At 37.3% G+C, this 23,497-nt stretch overlaps 1 protein-coding gene across 2 annotated transcripts in view; it reads left to right on the forward strand.

Annotated features, from left to right (window-relative positions):
• The window catches only part of LOC121848913 (neurobeachin-like), a 158,058-nt gene that overhangs the window by 77,205 nt on the left and 57,356 nt on the right, over window positions 1-23,497 (forward strand). For both annotated transcript variants that reach the window (XM_042334623.1, XM_042334622.1), the window contains 3 exons: window positions 672-787; window positions 2,871-2,983; window positions 20,800-20,940. In XM_042334623.1, coding sequence (XP_042190557.1) covers window positions 672-787; window positions 2,871-2,983; window positions 20,800-20,940 — 370 coding nt within the window. The remainder of the gene's footprint in view (window positions 1-671; window positions 788-2,870; window positions 2,984-20,799; window positions 20,941-23,497) is intronic.

Raw genomic sequence — 23,497 nt, forward strand, 5'->3', positions numbered from 1 at the left:
CAATACATTAAAAAACCCAGACAATTGGACCAATGGAGGGGAGATGCGGTCCGTCCAGCAAGATGGAATTTCTGGCTATGTGTAATTAACGATGCTTGTTCTGGCATTTACCGGCTTTTTTCGGCACTGGCTTTTTTCAGTGCTGGTAAATGCATTGTAATTGTACTAGCATTGTAATTGCTTGAATCCAGCAAGCAGAGGACAGAGTTTAAGCTATCTTCTGCTCACGGGAATCAAATCGAGTCAAAGTTGATACCCCTGAAGACCAGCAAGTACGGTGAGATGGGTGCGCATTTAAATTTCGGATGCTGAATTTAAGCTGGGATTTATTGTGTAAAAAAAATTGTTTGATTATATCAGAGTTTCACTCTGTTCAGAAACTATGAGGGGGGAAATTAGGCAAATATACCAGTCAACAGGTAAATCAACTTGTTATTAAAAAATATTATTGAAATCACGTAACTTCTGTACCTCAGTCTACCTCTTCTTGTGGTGTTACAAAAACACAACTGCTGAGATAATGGAGAAGATACAAGACTGATTTTCCTTGCAAAGAAGATGCAAAGAAGATGTGTCCAGTAGAATTAAACATTCTCTCCTTTATGAAGGTGACACTATGCATACAAATATGTTCTGTGAGTTACAGTTTTTTCCATTTTCTTTGCAATTAGGAGAATATCACTGGCCAGTTCTCGCCAGCTTTTTAAATCCTCCAATATGACACAACGCTGGCAACGCCGGGAGATTTCAAACTTTGAATACTTGATGTTTCTGAACACTGTAGCAGGTGGGTTGCAGCCTTTGATTCCTCCTTATAGGTTTGTTTATCAAGGTTTGACTTGATAGTTTGCATTTATCTACTGGAATTCAGCTGCAGAGCCGTGATGGATACTGAAGCTATCCCATTAAATTTTATCAGGAGACACATAACCTACCACTGTGACTGTAGATTCATTTATTGTTACTGGGGTTATTCTGTGGTCTCACTCTGCCATTTCCTTTGCTGACAGCTTTGTCTGAAACTGAAGCTTTATTAGAGTCTACAAACCATTTTCAGAGTGTGTCTGGAAATAATAACGAGAAAATGTAATTTTGGTGCTTTGTCACTCAAGACAACAGCAGCAAGACAGTGGAACAACAATGGCCCAGTATTCGATTCAGTACAAGTATCCTGAGTTGTGGCAGATTAATAGAAAGCAACATACATATACATGAAAATAGGAGCTTTTGTGTTTGCATCCTGGAACATAAAATCAAGAGAGGCATTTTGCATGTTTCCCTACAACGAATGCATTTTCCACTGTTTTATTTTCTGATGTGTGTGTGGTTGAAGTTTGCACTGAATAATTGTGTATATGTTTACTTGCAGCATATGTTGAGCTTATTATTGCCATCTAATTAGATGTAACTTGAACTGCTTACATGGAGAAAAATCATAAAAAAATGCTTCCCTAATGAACTCGAGGTGACAAAATGTCTGTTAAGTGTTGGGAAGCAGACAAGCGCAGGAATACAACCCTAAACAAGATGCTGTATTCAAGCATACTTAGAAAAAAATGTCTCATCATAATATCGGCTTGATTTTAACTAGTCAAATGCATTTGTGTTTCCAGTATGGTTATTTGATTTTAAAGTTAGAATGATATTTACCTTTAAAACAAAACTGGCCATTTGACGTGTACGCTTTTTTTGGAAGTGTAAGAAAATTAGTAAATTTAGTCATCAATGTTAAGGTATTATATATAAATATTCCAGACTAGAATGCAGACATCAACTGCAAATTATTTTCTTTTAATAAGATTAGCCCCATAAAAAAACCCTGTATCATCCTGTTCTGGACGATAAGAGGAAATACGATTATATAATGTCCTAAGAATAGGCTAAGCCACGATCATAACAATGAGAGTGGGAACAGAAAAATCGCTTATGTCCAATATAATTTTTGCAATGTTAACCATTTAGAGTGTTTTAGATGTGTACGCATCATCTAAAACCTAATATGATTATCACATTTTAAAACTCCCTAGGAGTAATATTATTGCTCAGATTTCTACTACATTTTTTCCTTAGAATTTCCCCCTGTTTACAAACAGATAATTTATACTTCATTATGAAGAAATTCTTGACAACACTTGTGGCTTCAGGATTTGGACACAATATTCACCTTGATCCAATTTGGATCAAATTGATACCAACACAGGGTTGAGCATCAACCTCTTATGCATCTCATGCAGCACCAGTAGGAACTCTAAAGGTATAATAGTGAGGGAAAACGTTGCAAATAGTCATTAAGACTGCGGAAGTCTGAGTAATGTGAGGATATTGCTGTGCCATAGCAAGCCAGCGGTTTCTCAAATTTCAGCTGAATGCAAGTATTTCCCAGTATGAGTGCCACTATTGCTCAGAGGATGCTGAACAGGACAAGCTAGGCTGTGTGTTTTACAACTCTACTGCATTCTGAGGAATTTGTAGCAGAACAATCAAGGAAATGCTTGACAGGGAAAAAAAAGACAGCCAAATGCAGGAAGTAGTAAATGGGAACAAGAATTTGAAGCCAGTGTTTTTTTTTGCTTTGCTAAGACTTGGTAAGCTCACAAGCCTCCATTAATGTTTTGTTCCTTGATGTTTCATTCTCTTTTGATGTCTTAAAGAGTGTTGGAGTTTTTAAGAGTCAGATTTCTGTTGCTTCACTGCCTTTCATAAACTGCCCCATTTTTAGATCACTCAAACTTTTATCTTTAACACAACAGTTGCTTATTTAGCAGAAATTGCATTTGACAGCCATGTTTGAGAGTGAAACATTTAGCTCTCATTTATAAAGCAAAACACATTATCAGCATTCCTTCATGATATTATCTTTTCCTTACCAGGACGGACATACAATGATTTAAACCAGTACCCTGTGTTTCCTTGGGTTATTACTAACTATGAGTCTGAAGAGCTGGATCTGACCCTACCAGGCAACTTCAGGGACCTATCAAAGGTATTTTTCTACTGTGTCAGTTCTGAAGCTAAACCATTTTGGCATTTAACCATGGGAAGGGAGGAGGAGGAGGGATTTATTTCTCCCTTGGTCAACCAACACCATAAGGATTTAATTAAATGTGTCCAAAATTCATTGTAATGTACAGTTCTCAAAGTATGTAAATACATTGTGTTTTGTAGATATGTTAATGCAGGGGAAACAAATTTAATTCATTTGAATACAGCAGGTTCAGGATACTTTATGATGAAATATATTTTCATAAGGTAGGATATTTGCCTTCAAATATTTGTTTGTAGGCAGTATCTTTTATTCTGATATTTCAGTTATCTTTCAAAATATCACTCACTGCATATCATATGAAGCTAATAGCCAATGCTTTAGCTAGGTAATAATTCAGTGTTATTCGTCAAATAATGCAAGGCCTAGATTTTCCTGTTTTGTTTGTTATTACTTGACAGCTGACTTATATATTTAACATTTTTGAGTTTCCATTTGTTATCTTTATAACATTTGATTCCTTTTACCAATGGTAACATTTACCCAGCTACCTTAAAGGTTACATTGCAGCATGAAATATGATGGAATTAAATTAATTTAGCCTTTTCTGATCCATTTAGAGTAGAAATAAATGTGCATAAACTATCTATATCATATATGGAGCTAATGACTATCAGGAAGCCCCAGTATTCCATGTACCATAGAAGCTATAGAGATTAGTAATCTTTAATGAAACCAACAAACATATGATAGGAGTTTGTTGGGAAATATTCAGTAGCTGGAAATTGCTTGACTTCTCAGTGATCCGCTAAAATTTATCTTGAAACATGCCAAAACCACAAGACAGAGTGACCTTATTATGTAACACCTGCATGTTTATTTTATGAGCTGTTGGATGTTTTTGTGAGAGAATGTCTCGATGTTTGCATAACAAGACTTCTGTTAGAAGTGGGACCTGTATACTCTTATATGATGGCCCTGTTTGGTTTATTTTAATTCTGCTTCTGATTTATATCATCCTGCAAGTATACCGCCTGTGTTTTTTAAAAGACAACATCCAAAAGCATACATTATGCACTGAAATATTGCATTTAAACCTTCCCATGACAGGAATGGAGCCAGGATTTTAGATTGAGAATATGGTGTTTCATTTTATTCTACTGTTTAGCATCATCTCGTTACTGGCACCACACAAGTGAGGCAAGATTAACTCGCTTGTATCCAGGATGTTGTACTTACCTGGCTCTCCAGTTTCATACAAACCCCAAATCCACTGCACATACGAGTCACAGAAGTCAACATAAACATGCAAACGTAGCCTCATTCCCCTCCCTACACACATATTCAACCTATTTATGGGAATGATACTCTTAAGCATTGTGATGGGTTTCTGAAGGTGCTAGACACCGGGGCTGATCAAGAGTAAATTTGGAAAAGATATGCACTAGAATTCTTTCACATCATGTTAGATCCAGACTTTGAATTGGAACCAAGAAAGTGTGAATGTGAAGTCCAATCGCGTAATATTTTCTAATGGTATATAAGTAAGAACCATCTGGGCACTACTTCATCTTAAACTAATACACACTCATTTCACACTCCTATACCACAAAAAATCTAGTGCGCAATTTACGCAAGTAGTAACTTAATGTTCCCATAGGTTTGGGAAGATATATTATGACTTGCCCATAGTGGATGCTGTTTCTGCACAAGCCACATATTTTAATATGCCCTATAGAGAGGCAAGTCTCCAGACTTGTCCATTTAAATGTATGCCCACAAAATAGACAACTTCACTTTACTGCGAAGCGCTTTGAGACATCTTCATGAGGGGAAAGGCAGTATAAAGAATGCCTCTACCGTTCCATCTGCTACATCCTCCCCATTTCCCCCTTCCGTCCCGGCCCCTACCCATCCCTCCCTCCACACCTTTGAACCTGTCTCCCACTCCTCTCTCACCACCACTATAACCCACATGAAACCTACCACCTGCTCACTCGACCCCATCCCTACCCCTCTCCTTACCTCCTAGCTCCACCTCCTTGCCCCTCTTCTCACAGATATCATAAATCACTCCATGTCCTCTGGTACTGTTCCCACCCATCTCTACTCTCAATCTACCACCCCATCTCCAACCTCCCTTTCCTCTCCAAGGTCCTGGAATGAGTTGTTGCTTGTGCTGCCCACAGCACAGAAACAGCTCTGGTCAAAGTGACAAATGACATTCTACCATCTACGACCAGGGCTCCCTCTGCCTCATCATTCTCTTTGACCTTTCTGCTGCCTTTGACACTGTCGACCACTCTATCCTCATCCACCGCTTCTCCTCTCACCTCAACCTTCATGGCTCTGTCTTTGACTGGTTCAGATCGTACCTCTCACACCGCCTCCTCAAACGGCTTCTCCTCTAGCCCCTGCACCGTCTCATGCACCATTCCTCAGGGCTCTGTCCTTGGTTCCCTCCTCTTCAATATCTATATGCTTCATCTTGGTGACATCATTGGCAGACATGGGGTAAACTTCCACATGTATGCGAATGACACCCAACTCTACCTCTCTACCTCCACCCTTGACTCCAGGACCACTGCTGTTCTGACAGAATATCTGGATGAGAGGTACTTTTCTTCAGCTGAACGTCAACAAGACTGAGGCTTTCCTGATTGGCTCCCGTCAGCGCCTCCTCACCTCAGGCACGGACAGCATCACCATCCATGGTTGCACACTCCACCTTACTAAGCCAGTCTGGAACCTTGGCGTCTTGTTTGACCCTCAACTATCCTTTCTACCCCACATCTGTGCCATGACCCGCTCTACCTTCCCCCACCTCTGCAACATCGCCCAGCTCTGCCACTGTCTCAGACTGGAGGCCACTGAAACCCTCATACATGTTTTCATTACATCAAGACTCAGCTATGCAAACTCCTTGCTTGTCAACCTCCCCAACTCCTCCCTCCATAGTCTATAGATCATCCATAACTCTGCAGCCCGTGTCCTCTCCTGCACCAGGCTCCGTGACCCTATCACCCCCATCCTTGCCTGACTCCATTGGCTTCCTATCACACAGAGGACACAGTTAAAGATCCTCACCTTCAAGGCCCTCCATGGTCTTGCTCCACCCTACCTCTGCGACCTCCTAACCCCCTACCATCCTGCTCGCTCCCTCTGCTCAGGGGGCTCTGGCCTGCTTCAAGTTCCCCGCCTCCCTTGCCCCACTATTGGCGGACGGGCCTTCTGCCACTCTGCCCCCACCCTCAGGAACTCCATCCCGCAGTCCCTCTGCCTTGCCCCCTCCCTTGCGACCGTCAAGACCCATCTCAAGACCCTCCTCTTCAACTGTGCTTTCAATCACCCTGCTAACCCCCTGCCCTTCCTGATCCCCAACTCAGGTCCGAAACCCTGTCTTTCCAGTACCTTAGGACATCCTGCGATGTGAAAAGCGCTATACAAATGTAATTTGGTTGTCATTGTTGTATACCAAATGTAGAGATTGTTAATATATGTGTTGGCGGATCATTGCCACGTTATATTTTGTGAAAATATACATTTTATGCAATAACATTGAGTAAAAATAGTTTTTCATACACCTGCATGATTGGCAACAATTTACAGTACACATTATTGCTCCATTGATAAGAATCAAGAACTTTTAATGTCACATCATCCACCCATATGAGAATTTGTCTGGCAATGCTCCACACAGATGCTCTTACTTTGACAATCATTAGTTCCATAATATGATTTTTTTCTGTAAATCCTTTCAGAAGAGTCTTTCTAAAAAATGTGTCTATAGAGCTCACTTCAATGGAGTCGGAATTACTAATGCAAATTAAGATGGCTGATTCAATTTAGGGAGATGAGGGGAGACAGAAGCATCAGTTGTACGCCCAAAATTCCTGTGAGTTTTTAGTGCCAGTCTTTGGGAGATATAGGTTCCATCCAAACCACTTAAAAGGCCTTAGTTTTGCCTGAGGTTAGATCGGATTGTCTATGAATTAGAAAATGCCTAATTTTCCCACTAAAAGCAAAAATGAATACATGCAGTTCTTTGGAACCTGCTAAACTAAAAATTGTGTTGCTGGTGAACAAGAAAAAACTCTAGAGAATAAACGAATGACTTAAGGACAATAACTAGTTTTGAAAATCATCCCTAACAGTGCACTCACTATCCTCCCTCGGTACATTCCATACTCTTGTGAAAGAAAAATGCACAGGACCCAATAGTGTGCGGTTCTAGGGTAATGGGAGAGGAGGAGGGCGTGAGACACTGCCTTATGAAGGTTGCCTTGCTGTGCAGCTATGATTGCTGATTTCTTTCAAAGTCTGCTAGTTGTCTAATACGTGCTGTCCCATCATCTACCTTGCCCTCTAAGGTGCCTTGACCTGAAGGCGATGCGCAATTGTGTTGCTTGCTGCAGAACTAGAATGTTATGGCGCTTTTGGGAGGAGGAGAAGGATGTCAGCCAGGTATTACTCGTTAGGTCATCCTCTCTCCTTGTCTCTCTCTCTTTACATCTTCATCATCCTCCTTCTCCTGAGGAACAAGCCAGCTGACACCCCCTTTGAATAAGTCATTGGTGCTGCTGTTTATTTGCTGCTGCTCGTGTACCAGTGAAAGGCATCCTCATAAACTGGCAACAGAATTGAGTCTGGGTGTGAACAGACCTATGACCTGTTACACTGTTGTCATTTGTTTTAGTTAAAACATTCCCCCACCTGCCCCTCTGCTGTTCCCCTATGAAGAAAACATGCATATTCATTAATTTCTCCATTTTGTTGTCCTCATTATTCAGAACACATGCAAGATATGTTAAAAGATTATGTTTTGAACAGCATTGTGTTTTATTTATCTTAGCATTTGCACATTGAAAGTTATCCTGATTTCTGCACAGGACAAGCAGTGGCCTGACTTTACCCTTATCAGTGCTTTCCTCCTTTGGCTGCGTCTGGCAATGTTGCCAGTGATCCCAAAAAAAAATTCCATCGATAGTTCCTGACCACCTCCAGGGACAGTAGTTCATTGAACCTCAACTTCCTCCTCCTGCCTCTCCATATCCTTCTGGAGTCCATCTTTATATGTACAATTCCTGTTGAATCCAGTGTATATATTCGATCAGAGACTAACACTGAAAAGTGTAAATTTCATGTGTTAAATATTATAGACAGCCACTGTCCAGAACCCTTTACCTAGTATCATGCAGATACCGGAATTTTAACTGCTATATCTTTTTTAAAGGAAGAGAAGAAACAGTATTTTATTTAAATGTACACTACCTGTTAATAGATCTTTGTAATGCTGCTCAATCTAAAACACATTAACTTTTGTGCTCTTGTATCTATAACCAAGTAAAACACCACTGATTTTTTTTATGAATATGTTAATTAAACACAATGCATTTAGTTACAACCAACAGAAGCATTTTACAGTCAAAATACATTAAGGATTGTGTGGTTTGTAGACCACAAGAGCATGAATCATAAATGTCTCTAGCACTTAAAATAACAATAATAATAAAAATAGCCAACCATTATCAAAGTAAGGATCCATCTCTCCTGATTTTCTAAATATGGAAATCTTTGCATTACATATTTATAATCTGATTTCCTGTCAGCAACATAAGAAAGATATCACTGGTGTTAGTGTTGAATCCCATCATTATAGCAGAAAGCAGTTACAACTTAAATAAAAATAAAAATTATCAGGAGTTTTGATATGTGTTCTCAAGAAATGCATGTAACTAAATCTTTATCAAATTCTAAAGATAAGTATTCGCTCCCTTAATATTAATTTGTGAATTTCATGTGGACAAAGAAACCTGTTGCAGCACACACTTGGACTAAATTTCCTGTTAGTGTGGTCTTAAGTCTATGATTCCATGACACCGTGTATTCAGCATCACAACAGATAAGGATTTCCACTGTTATATTCCTGAGTATTCTGTCTCAACCTGTCTGTTGACACGATAGCAGCAAGATTATAATCTTTCCAGAAAGAAAGTGGGAACGTGCAATGTTTAATCTATCAGCAGCATTTTGGGAGAATAAATATTAAACAATCTTAAGCGACCAACCCAGATCCAGCACTGTAGTTTTTAACTTCAACTTCTACAAGATTAAAGTGAATATTTAATAGTAAATTCCCAGCAGCAGATTTTTACTATTAAAGTAAAAGTAGATAGAGAGGAGCTATTGACCTTCTCGCTATTGTTTTTACTTACTTGTTGCTTGTTATTTAAATTTCTTTAAACGTCCAGGTACTATCAATTATTAAACTAATAGTTAGTTGTCAGGCGATATTGTCAAAGGGTGCAAATGGTATTCCCACTGTTCAATAATTATTGGATATATTTGATATCTAGTATTCATAGGAGGGAGATAATCTGAATTCTCAATGCTATACTCAGCCTGGTAAGTGTTGCAATTTTTTGTGTTGAGGTAAAAGCAGTTTATTTTAAGTTGAACTCTACTCCCTCCTTTTTCCAGGAATATCCAAGTTCAGCCAAATATTGAATCACTGTATCAGAACAAGTCAGATTTATGTAAACAGAAATGTTTAATCCTCATAGACTTAACTTAGTCATTTAAGGTACACAAATCGCAGGCTTAAATGTACATAAGTTATGGTTGAGCTTTGGAAATGTTAACCAGATCAGGCACCTTTTTATTTTCAGCTTTTGCTATAATCCTTTTAAACAGTTCAGATGTGCAGGCCTGGTGGGCGGTAGCCAATAAACTCCCTTTCCTTAAAAACGTTTCTCACATTAAGATTATGTAAGTATACAGAAATCTGAGAACTTTATTTGGACACAAGATGCCATGCAGAATCATTCCTGAATGATTTTTCGTGCAAACCTTTTACACTGTTTCCTAGAATCATGATAAATTGTCAATAAGTAGAGATCTGTATAGTTTCAGACTAAAACTAACCTGGCATTATTCACCACTTTGCTTATAAAACTGTTTCCAGCGAATTTCTTTTGTGTTTTGGTAGAACTAGTAAAACTAGTTAAGCAAATAGAGCTAAGTATCTTCTACAAGTCACTATGTACAACAACAACAACAAATTACATTTATATAGACCTCAAGATGAGGCACGAGCAAAGAGGAAGGTTATGAGACCAACCTTGAAAGATATGATGGAAGGGGTGAGCGAAGGGGCTCCAGGATGGAGTTCTAGATAGTGGAAGTGGATAGGCTGAAAACCCGACCGCTGATGGTGAGGCGGGCAGGGCAGAGCACGTGAAGCAGGCCAATGCCTACCGAGCGGAGGGAGCCAGTGCCTTGGGTGGGTTCTCATTCTTAATATGCATGTTGTGTCAAGATGAAACTCTTTTCTGTTAAATTATCTGCTACATTAATGACACCTTGTCACTTCATCTCCATTCCATTGTAACCAAGCTAATCTGAATTCTCACTGCCATCCTCAGACTGATAGTGTTGCAGCATTTTGTATTGTAGTTAAAAGCATTTTATTTTAAGTTGGCTAATGTACACAATAGAGAGATCAGTATGAAACCAAACATATATTGATTGGCTATAATGAATGAGGTGGAACATGCTATCAGTGGGCTAAAACACCAAGGGATCCTCTGACTGGTTGACAGGTGAAAATAGTCCCTGAAGCTCTGAAATTAAGATAAATGCACACTAGTTAATTTATTATTGGGGTTTTTTTAAATACAAATGTTACCTTCATTTTCAGTTACATCCCAGTTTTTCTTGACTTCACAGCAGGCGCTGTGATGCAGAACAGTGAAAAGTTTGTAGACTAAAATAATGTTTAACGTGTAATAATTTGGTATAGAAAAGCTCCTATTTACTTTAACAGTATTGATAGGATGTAATAAAAAGTGATGAATGAATTCAATGATACTGAATAGAATTTAGGATGTTTTGCTTACCTTTTGTGAGATGTGGGGATATATATAGCAGTATTAGTAATCATTAGAAAAATGTATTTAATGTTGGTGTCAATTTTGTCAACTGTTTGGCTGACAGATTGAAATTGGTGTTAAAGGCAATTTTCTGGATTTCTGCACAATGCATTCAGCTTTGCATAATTGTCAGCACAATGTCATTTGTTGTGGTCTGTGCTTATTCACTACCATTTATCTAGCAATCCTGGTTTGGTAGATCCTTTCATGTATTGTGAATGTTTGCAGCAGCACCAGCCAGAGGTCTCATTCTGGACTGGAGACCTGGGTCATCAGAAGTCTGAAATGGCAATATCACTTAACCCCTTGTTAGACGGCAGTAGTCTTTCTGCACCCAAAATCTAACAAGATTGTTTAGTCAGACTTCTGTGAATTGATCAATATGCTTTGGTATAGTACATGTATTTCCTCTTAACAAATTTGCCATTGAAAATAAAAAAGATAGAAAGCGTATGTGCTTTGTGAATTTTTGTTGAGGTGTTTAAAGCTGGTTGTTGTGATAAAATAATGAGGGGAATACACACTCTACCTAAAGGATGACTCTTCCCCTTGGTGGGAGATCCAAAACAAGAGGGAATGATCTCAGAATTAACACTTAAGTCTGTTAAGAGTGAGATAAAAAAACATATTTTCACGCAAACGTTTATGGGACTGTGCAATGCTCACAAGATACAAACAATTACAGACTAAAAATAGTTCTGAGCCTAATACTCCGACTACAGCAAAACCCAACCTGAAGGAGTTGGGGCCAGCCTGGAGAGGAACATACATACTGTACTGTGTAATTTATTTTATGGCAATCGAAAACACCTTCTCAGGTTTTCAAATATGGCATGATGCAATATAGGGAGAGAGGTCCCTTTTATTTCTCAAGATGGTGATCAAACCTAGAAGGAATGAAAATGGGAAGCAATTTTTAAAATAATCCAATTTTGACAAATAATCTCACTAAGATTTAGGTTTTAGAGAACACCTATCAATTGAACAGGAAAAAAACTAAAATTATGTTTAGGTAATATAAGCGGTATCCTGCAGAATAGAATTCAAGCGGCTTGTACTATGGCCCAACAGCTGACTTGCTATTTTAAATAGTTTTAACTGTATTAAATTATCCCCAATGAGTGATGACAATGTACAATAATATCATGTATCTTCATATAACCGGTAAAGTGGGAAAATTTAGCAAAGTAATATTTGGCATTAGTAATTTACTAATTGTTGGTCAGAATATATAATTTTGCCTGTTTTACTGGAGAAAATGTAGGGAGGAAAATAACAATAATAATCCTTGCATTTGATAGCACTTTATCATGTCTTTGAGATATCTCAAGTGCAGCAACCAATTACTCACAGCAGTGTCCCACAAACAGTCATGGATTGAGTGACCAAATTATTATTATTATTTTTCTTTAACGGGATTATTACCCCCAGAAAAGTAATCTGCCAATTGATGAGTTCCTACTTCCTGCTGGGTAAACAGAGGTGTGTGGAGTAAGGAAACTTGCCCAATGTTTCACGCTGCCTGGGAATCGAACCCAGGTCTTCTTGCATGCAAGGCGAGTGCTCTAACTAGTAAAACAGGCAAAATTGTATATTCTGACCAACAATTAGTAAATTACTAATGCCAAATATCACTTCGTTAAATTTTCCCCAGACTTTACCAATTACCAGTTACAGGATGAAATTCAGGTACGTAAGAGAAGAGAGGTGAATAACAATTGCAAATTATATTCAGTACAAGAGTAATTTTTTATTTTGATGTTTTCACATAATTCTGGTCATTTCTACTTGGATGGTTTTCTTCCATTGTATCCTCCCAAATTACTGTGATAAGAAGGTAGGGATAATAATGAGGGCCAAATAAATCCAGCGACCTTTTGAAGGACGTGGCTCTTGACAGCTGCAGTTCTACATTAATTGCTGGTAAAATGGCTTGCCTTTTTTTTTAGCAATTTAGAACATTTAAATGCAAAATTAGATTTTACATGCTATATTGTTCTGGCGCATTGAGGTGTAAACCACATTTTGAAATTAATTTACTTTTAACCATGTCCATTCTTTTGAATGATTTCATTGCTGACTAAGTGCAATCATTGTTGACGTTTGTATAAAACATGGTACACACCTGGTTGCCAAAGGGCAGGGCTTGTATTCAGTGATGCTAAAGGTATTTTTAAATGACAGCTAATGTAAAGCTGTACCACCTCTCCATGTTGGTATGCTGGTTTAGAGAGGAAGTGATAATGCCTTAGGCCCCTAATTGGAATAATGAATGCAGTTAAGCATGCCTACACAATTCAAACTATATACTGGTCATTAAAAAATAAATCCTTTGTTGCTTGTATCATTAAAATAAACTACAGTATAATGTAGAGAAAAGAGGCAATCACATTTGCAGTCACACTGTTAAAGTAGGACAACTTTAAAGTGGTGAAAGCATGCAGAATCAACTTAAATACTAGGGTGCTAAATAGGCACTAATGCCAATGTACTTTTCATTGCCTGTGAAATTCTGTCAGGAGCATAGCAGGTAGCTGAAAATCAGTGACAGTTCTGAGTGCCAAGCATTAACAATAGATCATCTGTGCTCATAATCCAAAATTCACTTACACCTTAATGTTAGTTTCCCTTTGAACACTGCATTTCTTTTTAATGTGTCCAGCCAATGCAAATATAAATGTTTTAATGAAAGCTAAGAATAACAGCAACTTGCAGTAACAACATACAATTATGTAGGACCTTTCATGAGGGTAGCGTCTTAGAACTCCATCCCCCAGTGCTTCGCCTTGCTTCCTCCCTTTCCTCCTTCAAGGCCAGTCTCAAGACCTTTCTCTTTGACCGTGCCTTCAGCTCCCCTCTCGACTCTCTACCCCCTCCTCGCTCCCTCCCTTCACCCTGACCATTTCCCCCCTGCTCGGGTCCTGACCCAACTGTCCAGCGCCTTGGGACATCCTCCCGACGTGAAAGGCGCTCTATAAATGGAATCTTGTTGTTGTTGTTAGAGCGAATGTGATTCACTACAAAAAGTAGTTTTTAAGTTAAAACAGTGAACCTTGATTATCTTCTATGTAGAGAAAATGTGCATACGCTAATTACATTTAGCAAATAATAAAGAATACTAATTCAATAAATACAAATTTAAAACTTTGTTTTTAGTTTGCAGATACAGATTGATTTCCTTGTTTTAATTGTGACTTTTTTTTAAATTGGTCCGTTTTGTTCGTTTATTTTGAATGTTAGTGTTGTTTTCATTCTCTCAGTTAATGGAGGAAGCTTGTGTGGCTGCACCCACATTATACCTTCCTTCTCGCCTGAGGAGTTAGACTCATACCAATAGGTAATCATGAGAAGGTCTGCCATTTGCATTCTAGAGTGTTGTGTCACCTGCAGAGGTTAGACTGGATCCATACAGCACTGCTCAACTGGCCAACCACCATGTCAGGTGGGCAATGGAGCCAAAATGGATTCATAGTTGTTGACTGTAATTTTGACACCACGTTTAACCTTGGTTGAACTTCAGCATTATCCTAAGGTGCACACTAGAGTCCTCAAGCCTTGACTCTCGTCAGCCTGTGTCTACAAAATACACAGTCATTAAACTTTGCAGTATACCATGTGAAGCACTTTCAGAATCCTCATGATGTAAAGACATGTTATCAGTTATAAATAAATTATAATCACTAGGCAAAGGACCATAAGGTAGTGGGATCATGAACCAAACAAAGTGTAACTTTTCAACAAAGTCTTCCAAGTCTCTCCAGCTAATATTTTATCCAAAATGTGCATTTAATGGTGCATTGTTAAATTACTAATTTTATTTTTAAACTATCATTTTTTGAGACAAGTTTATTTTCTTACCCTTTTCATGCATTTTACTGAATGAAACATGAAATGAAATGTGATGTCGTTAATCTTGGTCAACTTGTTATGTTTGATAACAAAACTCAGAGGCGAGAGGAATCGTATTCATAAAACCTTGAACAGTGCAACTTTCTTTTACATTCTTTCAATCATTTGTATAACTATTTTTTATAAGTTATATTTTTCAGTTGTGTTATCATCTAGTTCACATCAGCTACAATGTAGGGAGTACTCTAAGATATACACATTGATAACCAATATATTTTTGTTTAAAATTGTTTCATTTTTTCATGAAGTGTAAATAAAACAAAGTTCTACAACATTCTGTCGAATTGCAGCAGAGCAAGTTAGGGTCAGTGCTAAAATCCTTTTCCCATGACTTTCAGGGAGCAAAGAAATGCAAATATTTGTTTTATCATTTTACAGTAGTTGGGAAAGTATTAAGAAGGATTTTGGGTTAGGGCATGTTGCACTTTCAAGAATGTGTTGCAAGGCCTTGTGGTATAATGCAAGTCAGGTAAGGTTAAACCCCAGGGATTAGAGTGGCATTTCACAGTCAGAAAGGCATCCACTTCATCCATGACTCTGAGTGCTGAGCTTTGTGTTTCTTTCATAGTTTAAAATACGGAGTAATATATTCTGGAGAGCAAGTTGCCAGACCTTATATAATTCAGTCAAAAGGTTCAGGTGATAAGAACGTAAGAACATAAGGTGGTAATAAAGTACAGAACCAAAGGACAAGTCGTTTCTGAACATCATCTCAATACTAAATCCAAATGACATATTTTAACTAATTCCCTTATTGTTGTAAGTTTATTTTGAAAAAAGTATATTTTGGATTTTTTTTAATGTTATAATCATAAGCATGTTTATCATGATGGTGAGACTGAGACAGTGTGACGTAAAAAAAATGAGGGAAATCAACATTATTGTGTCTGACCTTAAGGTAGAAAATGCTACATGACAGGTACTCTGACATTTCAACATTGTGTTCAGCTACTTTACATATGTATGTTTCCTACACAGAAGATCAACGATGGTTAACACTTTGCACAGTAATTGCTTCCTGATTCATTTTGAAAGATTGTACTTTGTTTTTCTAGCCTAATTAAAACTAAGAAAGTCAGACCTACATGGCAATACATGGAAGGACTCAGCTTCCGTCTTAGTTATTGTTATATAAATTATCAAGCAGTAATCTCTCTGTCTACAAAGAAATTTAGAATCTTGTGTTCAGCACCTCTCTTGACAGCCTAGCTGACACGAAGAGTTCACTGTATGGGTAATTCTTTGGGGAAAGCACAATTCGTACCATCTGATGGTCACTGTGCTTCAATGGTCAATATATTGAATTCATATAAAAAATTCCAATTCTTTATTTTTCTTATCCTAAAGGACACTATTTCCAATGCCTTGATGTTGCTCATCCCAGTTACACTGCACCAGTGTGCTGCTTGCCAATCGCTTTACATTTATACAAATGCCATTCACACATAAAAATGAATTCTCTATCACCACTTTGCACAAACATGAAATCTATGCCATCTCCAGTTAAACAGGCACTGCCTCTTAACTAAAGGCAAATTGGAATTGGCTAGTTTTTTGGAGGAAAATGGAAAAAAGCCATCATACAAAGTGCTAGAAATAAATCCCTTGGTATATCTAGGGAATGTTTTCTGCAGATATATCCTCCAGGTTATTTTGGGAAAAATTAAAAGAATTGGCTTTTTTTTATCACAGCTGTGAGTTGCAAACAACTGCTCTGAGCAGTAAGCACTGAGAAATAGAAAATCGGATAGAAAAGACAACTCTGATCACCTTATTAAAAACGTAAGCACTGACATGAACACAAACTGCTCCCAGGCTAATACCCCAAAGACAGTTAACTCTTCAATAACTGAATTTCCTTTGCCGAATCCAAAATACATTTTCGTTTTCTATCATATTTGTTTCAACAGATATTGGTAATAACTATAAGACAGGCATACACGACTATGCAAAACATGAACTTTCTAGCAATTATTTCCATCTCATTCCTTTCCCTCTCCTCTGCCCTATCATTTTATCTTCACATTAGCCTGTATGGTTGGGAGGTTAGACTATCCAGTCTTCAGACATGTCCGTGGATGTTGTCAATGTTATTATGTGCTTGGCATGCTGCCGGGTGTGCTTGATGAGTGGGTGAAAGAATCCCTGGGCAATTTTCATTGCTTTCACAGAAAACCTATCTCGAGACTTGTGAAACTCTTCCTTTGTAAAATTCTAGCTAATGTCTTTTGACTGGTAATCTGATATTTTTATCATTGTAGCTACTGAGATTCTTGAAATTGGCAAGTTTGGAAATACAGTAAAACAAATCATGGTAAACGTGATGTTTATATCTGGTGTAGAATTGTTCTGAGTAGCTTCAAAGGAAAATGTGTGCTCCATTCATAGATATATCATCTTCATTCAAATCACTGCTTCAGTTTCAGGATCATTTGAGATAATATATGAATGCATTATGCCCATTTGCTTTGTAAGCATCTGAGGTATTGGTGGGGAGGTGGTGGGACTGCTACAGTGGAAAGTTTGTAAGGGCTGGTAATATGATATAGAAGCTGGTTTTAATATAGATCTTTAATATTTCCTCAATATAAGAAATATTAAAAATGTTGTAAAGTACTACTCACAGTAACTGGTCTATGGTCATGTGTATTGTATTAAGACCGCAATATTATTATGTAAAATATTTTATTTTTTCAAAAAAATCAATTATGCTAATTAAAAACAACAGATCCATTTCAAATAAGAAGGTCACCTTATTCAAAGTAGAATTGCATTGAAGATAATGCAACATATAAGGAAGCTGGGATTTTTCTAGAGAACCTGAACAAGGAGCTGCTGCCCCCACTTAAAAGGTCATAATCAAAATTGCTTTTGAGATTAGCATTTTTATGTTTTGCCTATTCTGTAGAAGCAGAACGATACTTTCTTATTTCCCAAATAATGTATAATTAAGTCAGTGATTCAGTACAAGTCTGTCCTTAAACCATCTTTCAAGACGTGATTTTAAGAAAAATATGATCGTTTTCTGCTGAATGTCACATAACACCCTGTGATTTTTGTCCTATTGGATATTTTTATCTTAATATCCAAATATGTGAGAGGTTGTTTCTGATTCATGTGACATCACTGGAAAACACAGACATGTTTAGCAATTCTGTAATGCAGGATTTAGTTGTCAAGCACCGGACATAACCCAGGCCCTGTGGATAAAGAGACACGCTAAAAATGTCAATTAAGAGCTCTGGTAATATTTCAAAAGATTTGTGGGTTAAAATACATGTTTAAAAATGCTACACTTTTTGGACAGTATCTTGCGGTAAACTCATTATTCTGATTGTTAACCTGTTACACTGCTGCGTATGTCTGAAGACAATTCTTGTCTGTATAGTGTGTACCTTCAGTACATAGCGTGCGATTCTGCTGACTTAAACAATACACGAGATACATGTGAATACAGCGTCCGGAAATTAATTAAATTACTGTAGAGCAAATACAAGTCACAAAACTAATATTAGCAGAATATTAAACAATCAGATACATGAAGGTACAGGAAAAAGTTCCAATGTTTCTGGTCCTTTCTGAGAGCACTGATGCAACCTGCTCACAGACCTTTGAGAGTTCTTGCTGTTCTTCACTTAGATGATCCTAATTAACTCTTCAAGTATTGTTGGCAGGTTTGCTTCTCTGGGTGAGGTCACAGTAGTGCAGAGGTGGGTGTTTTGACTCAGTGTATGTGGCTGGTCCATTCGTCTGGGCATTTCATTGGCAACTAAACCAGCCGTTAGAGCCAGTTTCAGGCAAACAAATATGTTTTGAAAATTCCTCCCATCTCCAAAACAGATGGTGAAAGGAGGGAGTCAGAAAAAAAAGAGGTAGTAGTGTCAAAATAAATAGAAAGGAGTGAACATAAATTACATTTAAATAAAAAGGACAGAATACATGGAAAAAAGGCTGCTGAGTTGAGGAAAGACAAATATTCAATATATTTTAATTTAAAAATGCTGTTAGTTATTACTATATTAGGTATTAAACGATTGTCATGGGTAAGTTTATAACTGTAAAACTGCTCTTTATAGAATCACAGTAAGTAATCATGGAGGAGGGAGATGCTGGTAAAATAAGAGTTAATTCAATTCACCCTAACTTTGACTTTACAACCAAGATGCAATTAAAAATAAAAAAAATAAAAATTAGAGGGAAGTATAAATATAAATGAACTTAAGTGACCCAATAGACATGTGAGTTGAATGCAAGAGTTATCCATGCTATGGAGGACTTCAAACATTATATTATCAATAAGACCAAAAACTTCCTAGGGGACCTTGAAGAGATGTATATGATTTTAAATGGGATTTGAGAAAGTGAAGCCAAAATAGTTCTTTCAGATATGCCAGGTTAGCAGAACAAAAGGAGAGAAATTCAGGGTAACAAAGGGCCATTTGAGATCAGTCAGCAGGAATTATTTCTTTACCCAAAGAGTAATTAAAGAGTGGAAAAGGGTTACCAGAAATGGTCGTTCAATCCAGGATACTGGACTCATTTAAGAAATGGATTGATGCTATGGTGGTAGGATGTGAGGGTGGATATTCTTGAGGGATGAGAACAAATGAGCCAAAGGGCCTTCTTCATTTGAACTGCTCTTGTGATTTTGTATGGTTGCCCATTCTTTGTATAACTTCTTTCTGTCAGTGATGCGTACATGTACTTTAGTTTTATTCACAAATTTACCAATTATTAAAAATTTAGTAGACTATGGAAAGTCACAAAAATAGTGAAGACAACAATTGATAGTCATGTATGCATTCATGGTATTGTATTAAATAGGAACTCTTTAAATGTATTCATGTTATTAAAAATAAGATAATATGTACATATGCATGGAAAATTTACACGTTTATCTCTAAAATTCCACTTAATTATGAGATCTCTCAAATAATTATGGGATTATTTCACATGGTAATGCTTGTAAAAAATAAACTGGCTGTATTATTCACATAAAGATTTGCAGGCTTCGTGAACAAATATCCACAGGGCAATAATTTCTTTACTCTGAAGGGTTTAGAAATATCTGGAGGGTAGCAGATAAGATTTGAGTTCTGGGGATGGGTGAATATTGTGGAGATTTTGCTTGATTGACTTTGGAGTTGGGAAAAATCTGGACAACAAAAATGTCCCCCTTGGAACCGTGGGTTGAGTGCGGCAATTGATAAACTAGGTTTTGCATATCCTACGAATGGAATGAGCTTAATGGTTCTTGAGCAAGAGGAACAAATCAAAACAAATCTGAGAAATACTACTTCAGTGAGTGAATGAATAGTAAGTGTAGGAAAAGGCTCCCAAGGGAGTCAGTGGAAGCAGAACGTGCTGATTCTTTCAAGAACGTATTAGATAAATTTTGGTTAGGAAATAATATCTCGGGATACAGTATACAGTGTGGGACATGACATGTGCATGCGACTGCCAGGATGGTGGAAGGCAAATTGGATGGATCTTGGTTTTCTTTTGTCTAGCAATTCTTATCTTCTTATGTGCTAACTCTCTTGGCAAGTCAACTCACTCATCTCCTGCATAACTCTACGTGATATCTGCAGAGGACTGAAAGCAGAGTATTTGCCTTCAATCAATCAATCAATCAATCAATCAATCAATCAATCAATCAATCAATCAATCTTACAGTGTAAGAATTTATAGAATAGGAGAAACTAAAATAGGAGAAACACCTGTTGCTGAAATGGGATTTTTTTTGTTTTAAAATCTATTCATTTGGAAAATCTACAAAAAGCCGTTATTTGTACACCTCGAAATAGTAAAATTCTATAGTGTCCCTGACAGAACAAAATGATTTGGAAAATATTTTGCTGCACAAATCTATTACTATAATTATGATGAACAACTCATTTAAGAAAAAATACATTATTTCTCTAGATGCTACTTTGTGCTAATACCAGCTATTTGTGTCTATTTCTTCCCTGACAGCCTATTGGATCTTTGAACCCAAAACGTGCAGTCTTCTATGCTGAACGGTATGAGACATGGGAGGACGATCAAACTCCACCTCACCATTACAACACACACTATTCTACAGCTGCCTCCACGCTGTGCTGGCTTGTCAGAATTGTAAGTATCTTTTTCTGATTGTAACACTATCACGGTTAACTCCGATGGAGCAGTCACAACTACGCCCATTCTATTTTTCAATACAATGCTATAATTATGTATTTTAAAAAATACATTGTTTTCCACTGTTTCTTCCTCTCCATTAGGTCCCTTGACACCCAAACAGGAACTGTTTTCCAGCTCAGGGAAAACAGTGACCTGCTCCTGGGCCTCCACCGATATTCAACATCTGGCTTTCTACAGTTACATGAAATGAGCTATTTTTTCCCACCCTACCTATGGGGAAGTGTCAGGATTAATCAATACCTCTCCAAGAATGGCATAGCTGAAATTGGAGAAGTGGGCAAGTGAAATGTAACAGGTTTAAACTCACATTCTGTTTTTATGTCCAGTCGTGTCCCATCATGGAAATGCACCATCAAACTGTTAATACAGACATGTTTTCTAACATTTCATTCCTTTCATAAAAGTCTGGAAGGATATAAATACTTACAAACAAATACTTTTTTTATGAATAATTAGGTAAGATTACAATAAAATAATAAATAGGTTACCTTATAACAAACTATTACGTTGAAACACATCAAAGCACATCACACAATAGAATTTACAATGCATTATTCACTAAATAATGAGAGAGTTGCAGAAGTGTATTGCACTGACTTTCAGGGAAAGCCACTCTGACTTGATCTACTTCAGATCAGAGTTACTATTTGCAACTTGGAGTTATTTGTTATTTGTTGAATCCATATTTAGCGAATAGCGCATTTTTGATTCCAAAGAGTTATTTCTGAAGTTTTGTGGCACGTGCTATGCAGTCATTTGCAACAGCTAATTTGAACCAACAATGTCACATTAGCAGCAATGAAATGAGTGACCAATTAATCTATTTTTAGTTCATTTGAATGAAGGAGGAATATTATCCTGAAGACTGCGAGAACTCCTTACTCTTATTTAAAATACTGCAGTGGGATGTTTAACAAATGCTAATCAGAAAAGAAATTCCCCTTAATGATCCTGGATGTGATATCCCCTTAATGACCCTAAATGTGTGATTTCTAGCTCTTATACTGATATAAATCAGGCCAAATTTGCTGTTAATTATCGTGTTTGCATGTCAACTATTAAAAGTTAGTTGGATGCGCAAATTCAGTACACAAGTATTTTAATTGGCTAACCATAACAAAGTCAATATTTTCTTGCAAAGATGTAAGAATTGGTAATTAAGGAAAAGTTATTCCGAACCCTTGCCTAATGGTCACTTTTCACAATTTTTTGCATAAAAATAATTATATTAGTTTAAGAAACCTTACATTTGATAGAGTGTCTCAATTCGAAATTCTTAAAGCACTTCACAGAATTTAGTTTTCTGTAAGGCATTCACAATATAGTGACTGTGTATTTACAGGTGGACATGAGAGCCAATATGTGTCTCTAATGTTTCACAAACAGATAAGGAGTAACTTATCTCTTATCTACGCATTTGTCACCTCCCGCCTCGATTATTCCAATCCATTACCCTCTTCGTCAGTCTCCCTAGCTCCACCATTCATAAAATCAAATTAATTCAAAACTCTGCCGCCCATATTGTCACTCACACAAACACTGTACCTCCATTATCCCTGTCATTGACAAGCTCCACTCACCCCCTTTACAGAATGGATCGATTTCAAGATTCTTTGACTTATGTACAAATCATCTCCTACCTCTCTGATCTACTTACACCCTACTCCCCTACTTGCCCCATTTGCTCAGCAGGCTTCTCTATTTGTTTGATATTAAGTTAAATAGCTCCAAGATGTGTGTATGACAGGTATTATCTTGGAAATTCATATGTGACTCGGTACTTTCAAAATCAGACTTTTTAAAATGTTCCCTCTTTTGTCGTTAATCGTATTGTATATAAACAATGTAGCTTACCTACTTCAATATAAACTAAAGTTTTAGAAAAACCTGTTAAATAATTGAAAAATTGTTAATAATATTAATAATCCTTGCATCCTAATAATAATCCCTCCAAAAAAACAAAAACAATAATAAAATTGGTCATTTTCAATCTACGACTGTTTGTGGGACATTGCTGTGCGCAATTGGCTGCCGCGTTCGCCCACAAATAATATCAAATGCAAGGATTATTATTATTATTATTATTTGATATAGCGTTTTTCACCTCGGGAGGACGTCCCAAAGCGCTTCACAGAACACACTGTAAAGTGAATTGACTGTATATTTGTGGACGAACGCGGCAGCCAATTGCGCACAGCAATGTCCCACAAACAGTCGTAGATTGAAAATGACCAATTTATTATTGTTTTTGGTTTTGGAGGGATTATTATTAGGCGTGTGGAGTAAGGAAACTTGCCCAAGGTTTTGCCTTGCCTGGAATTGAACTCAGGTCTCTCGCTTGCAAAGCGAGTGCTCTAACCACTGAGCTACAGGACTCCAATAATATATCTAAAGTAAAATGCTAGCAGGTATGGAGCAGATTACCGAAACCGAGAGTTAACTCGATTGTGAAATTCTGTTGCCAAGCACGTCACTTTGGAGCCAGCTCAGC

Source organism: Callorhinchus milii, unplaced genomic scaffold (assembly GCF_018977255.1).
Source record: "Callorhinchus milii isolate IMCB2004 unplaced genomic scaffold, IMCB_Cmil_1.0 Scaffold4, whole genome shotgun sequence".
Taxonomy (NCBI): Eukaryota; Metazoa; Chordata; class Chondrichthyes; order Chimaeriformes; family Callorhinchidae; genus Callorhinchus; species Callorhinchus milii.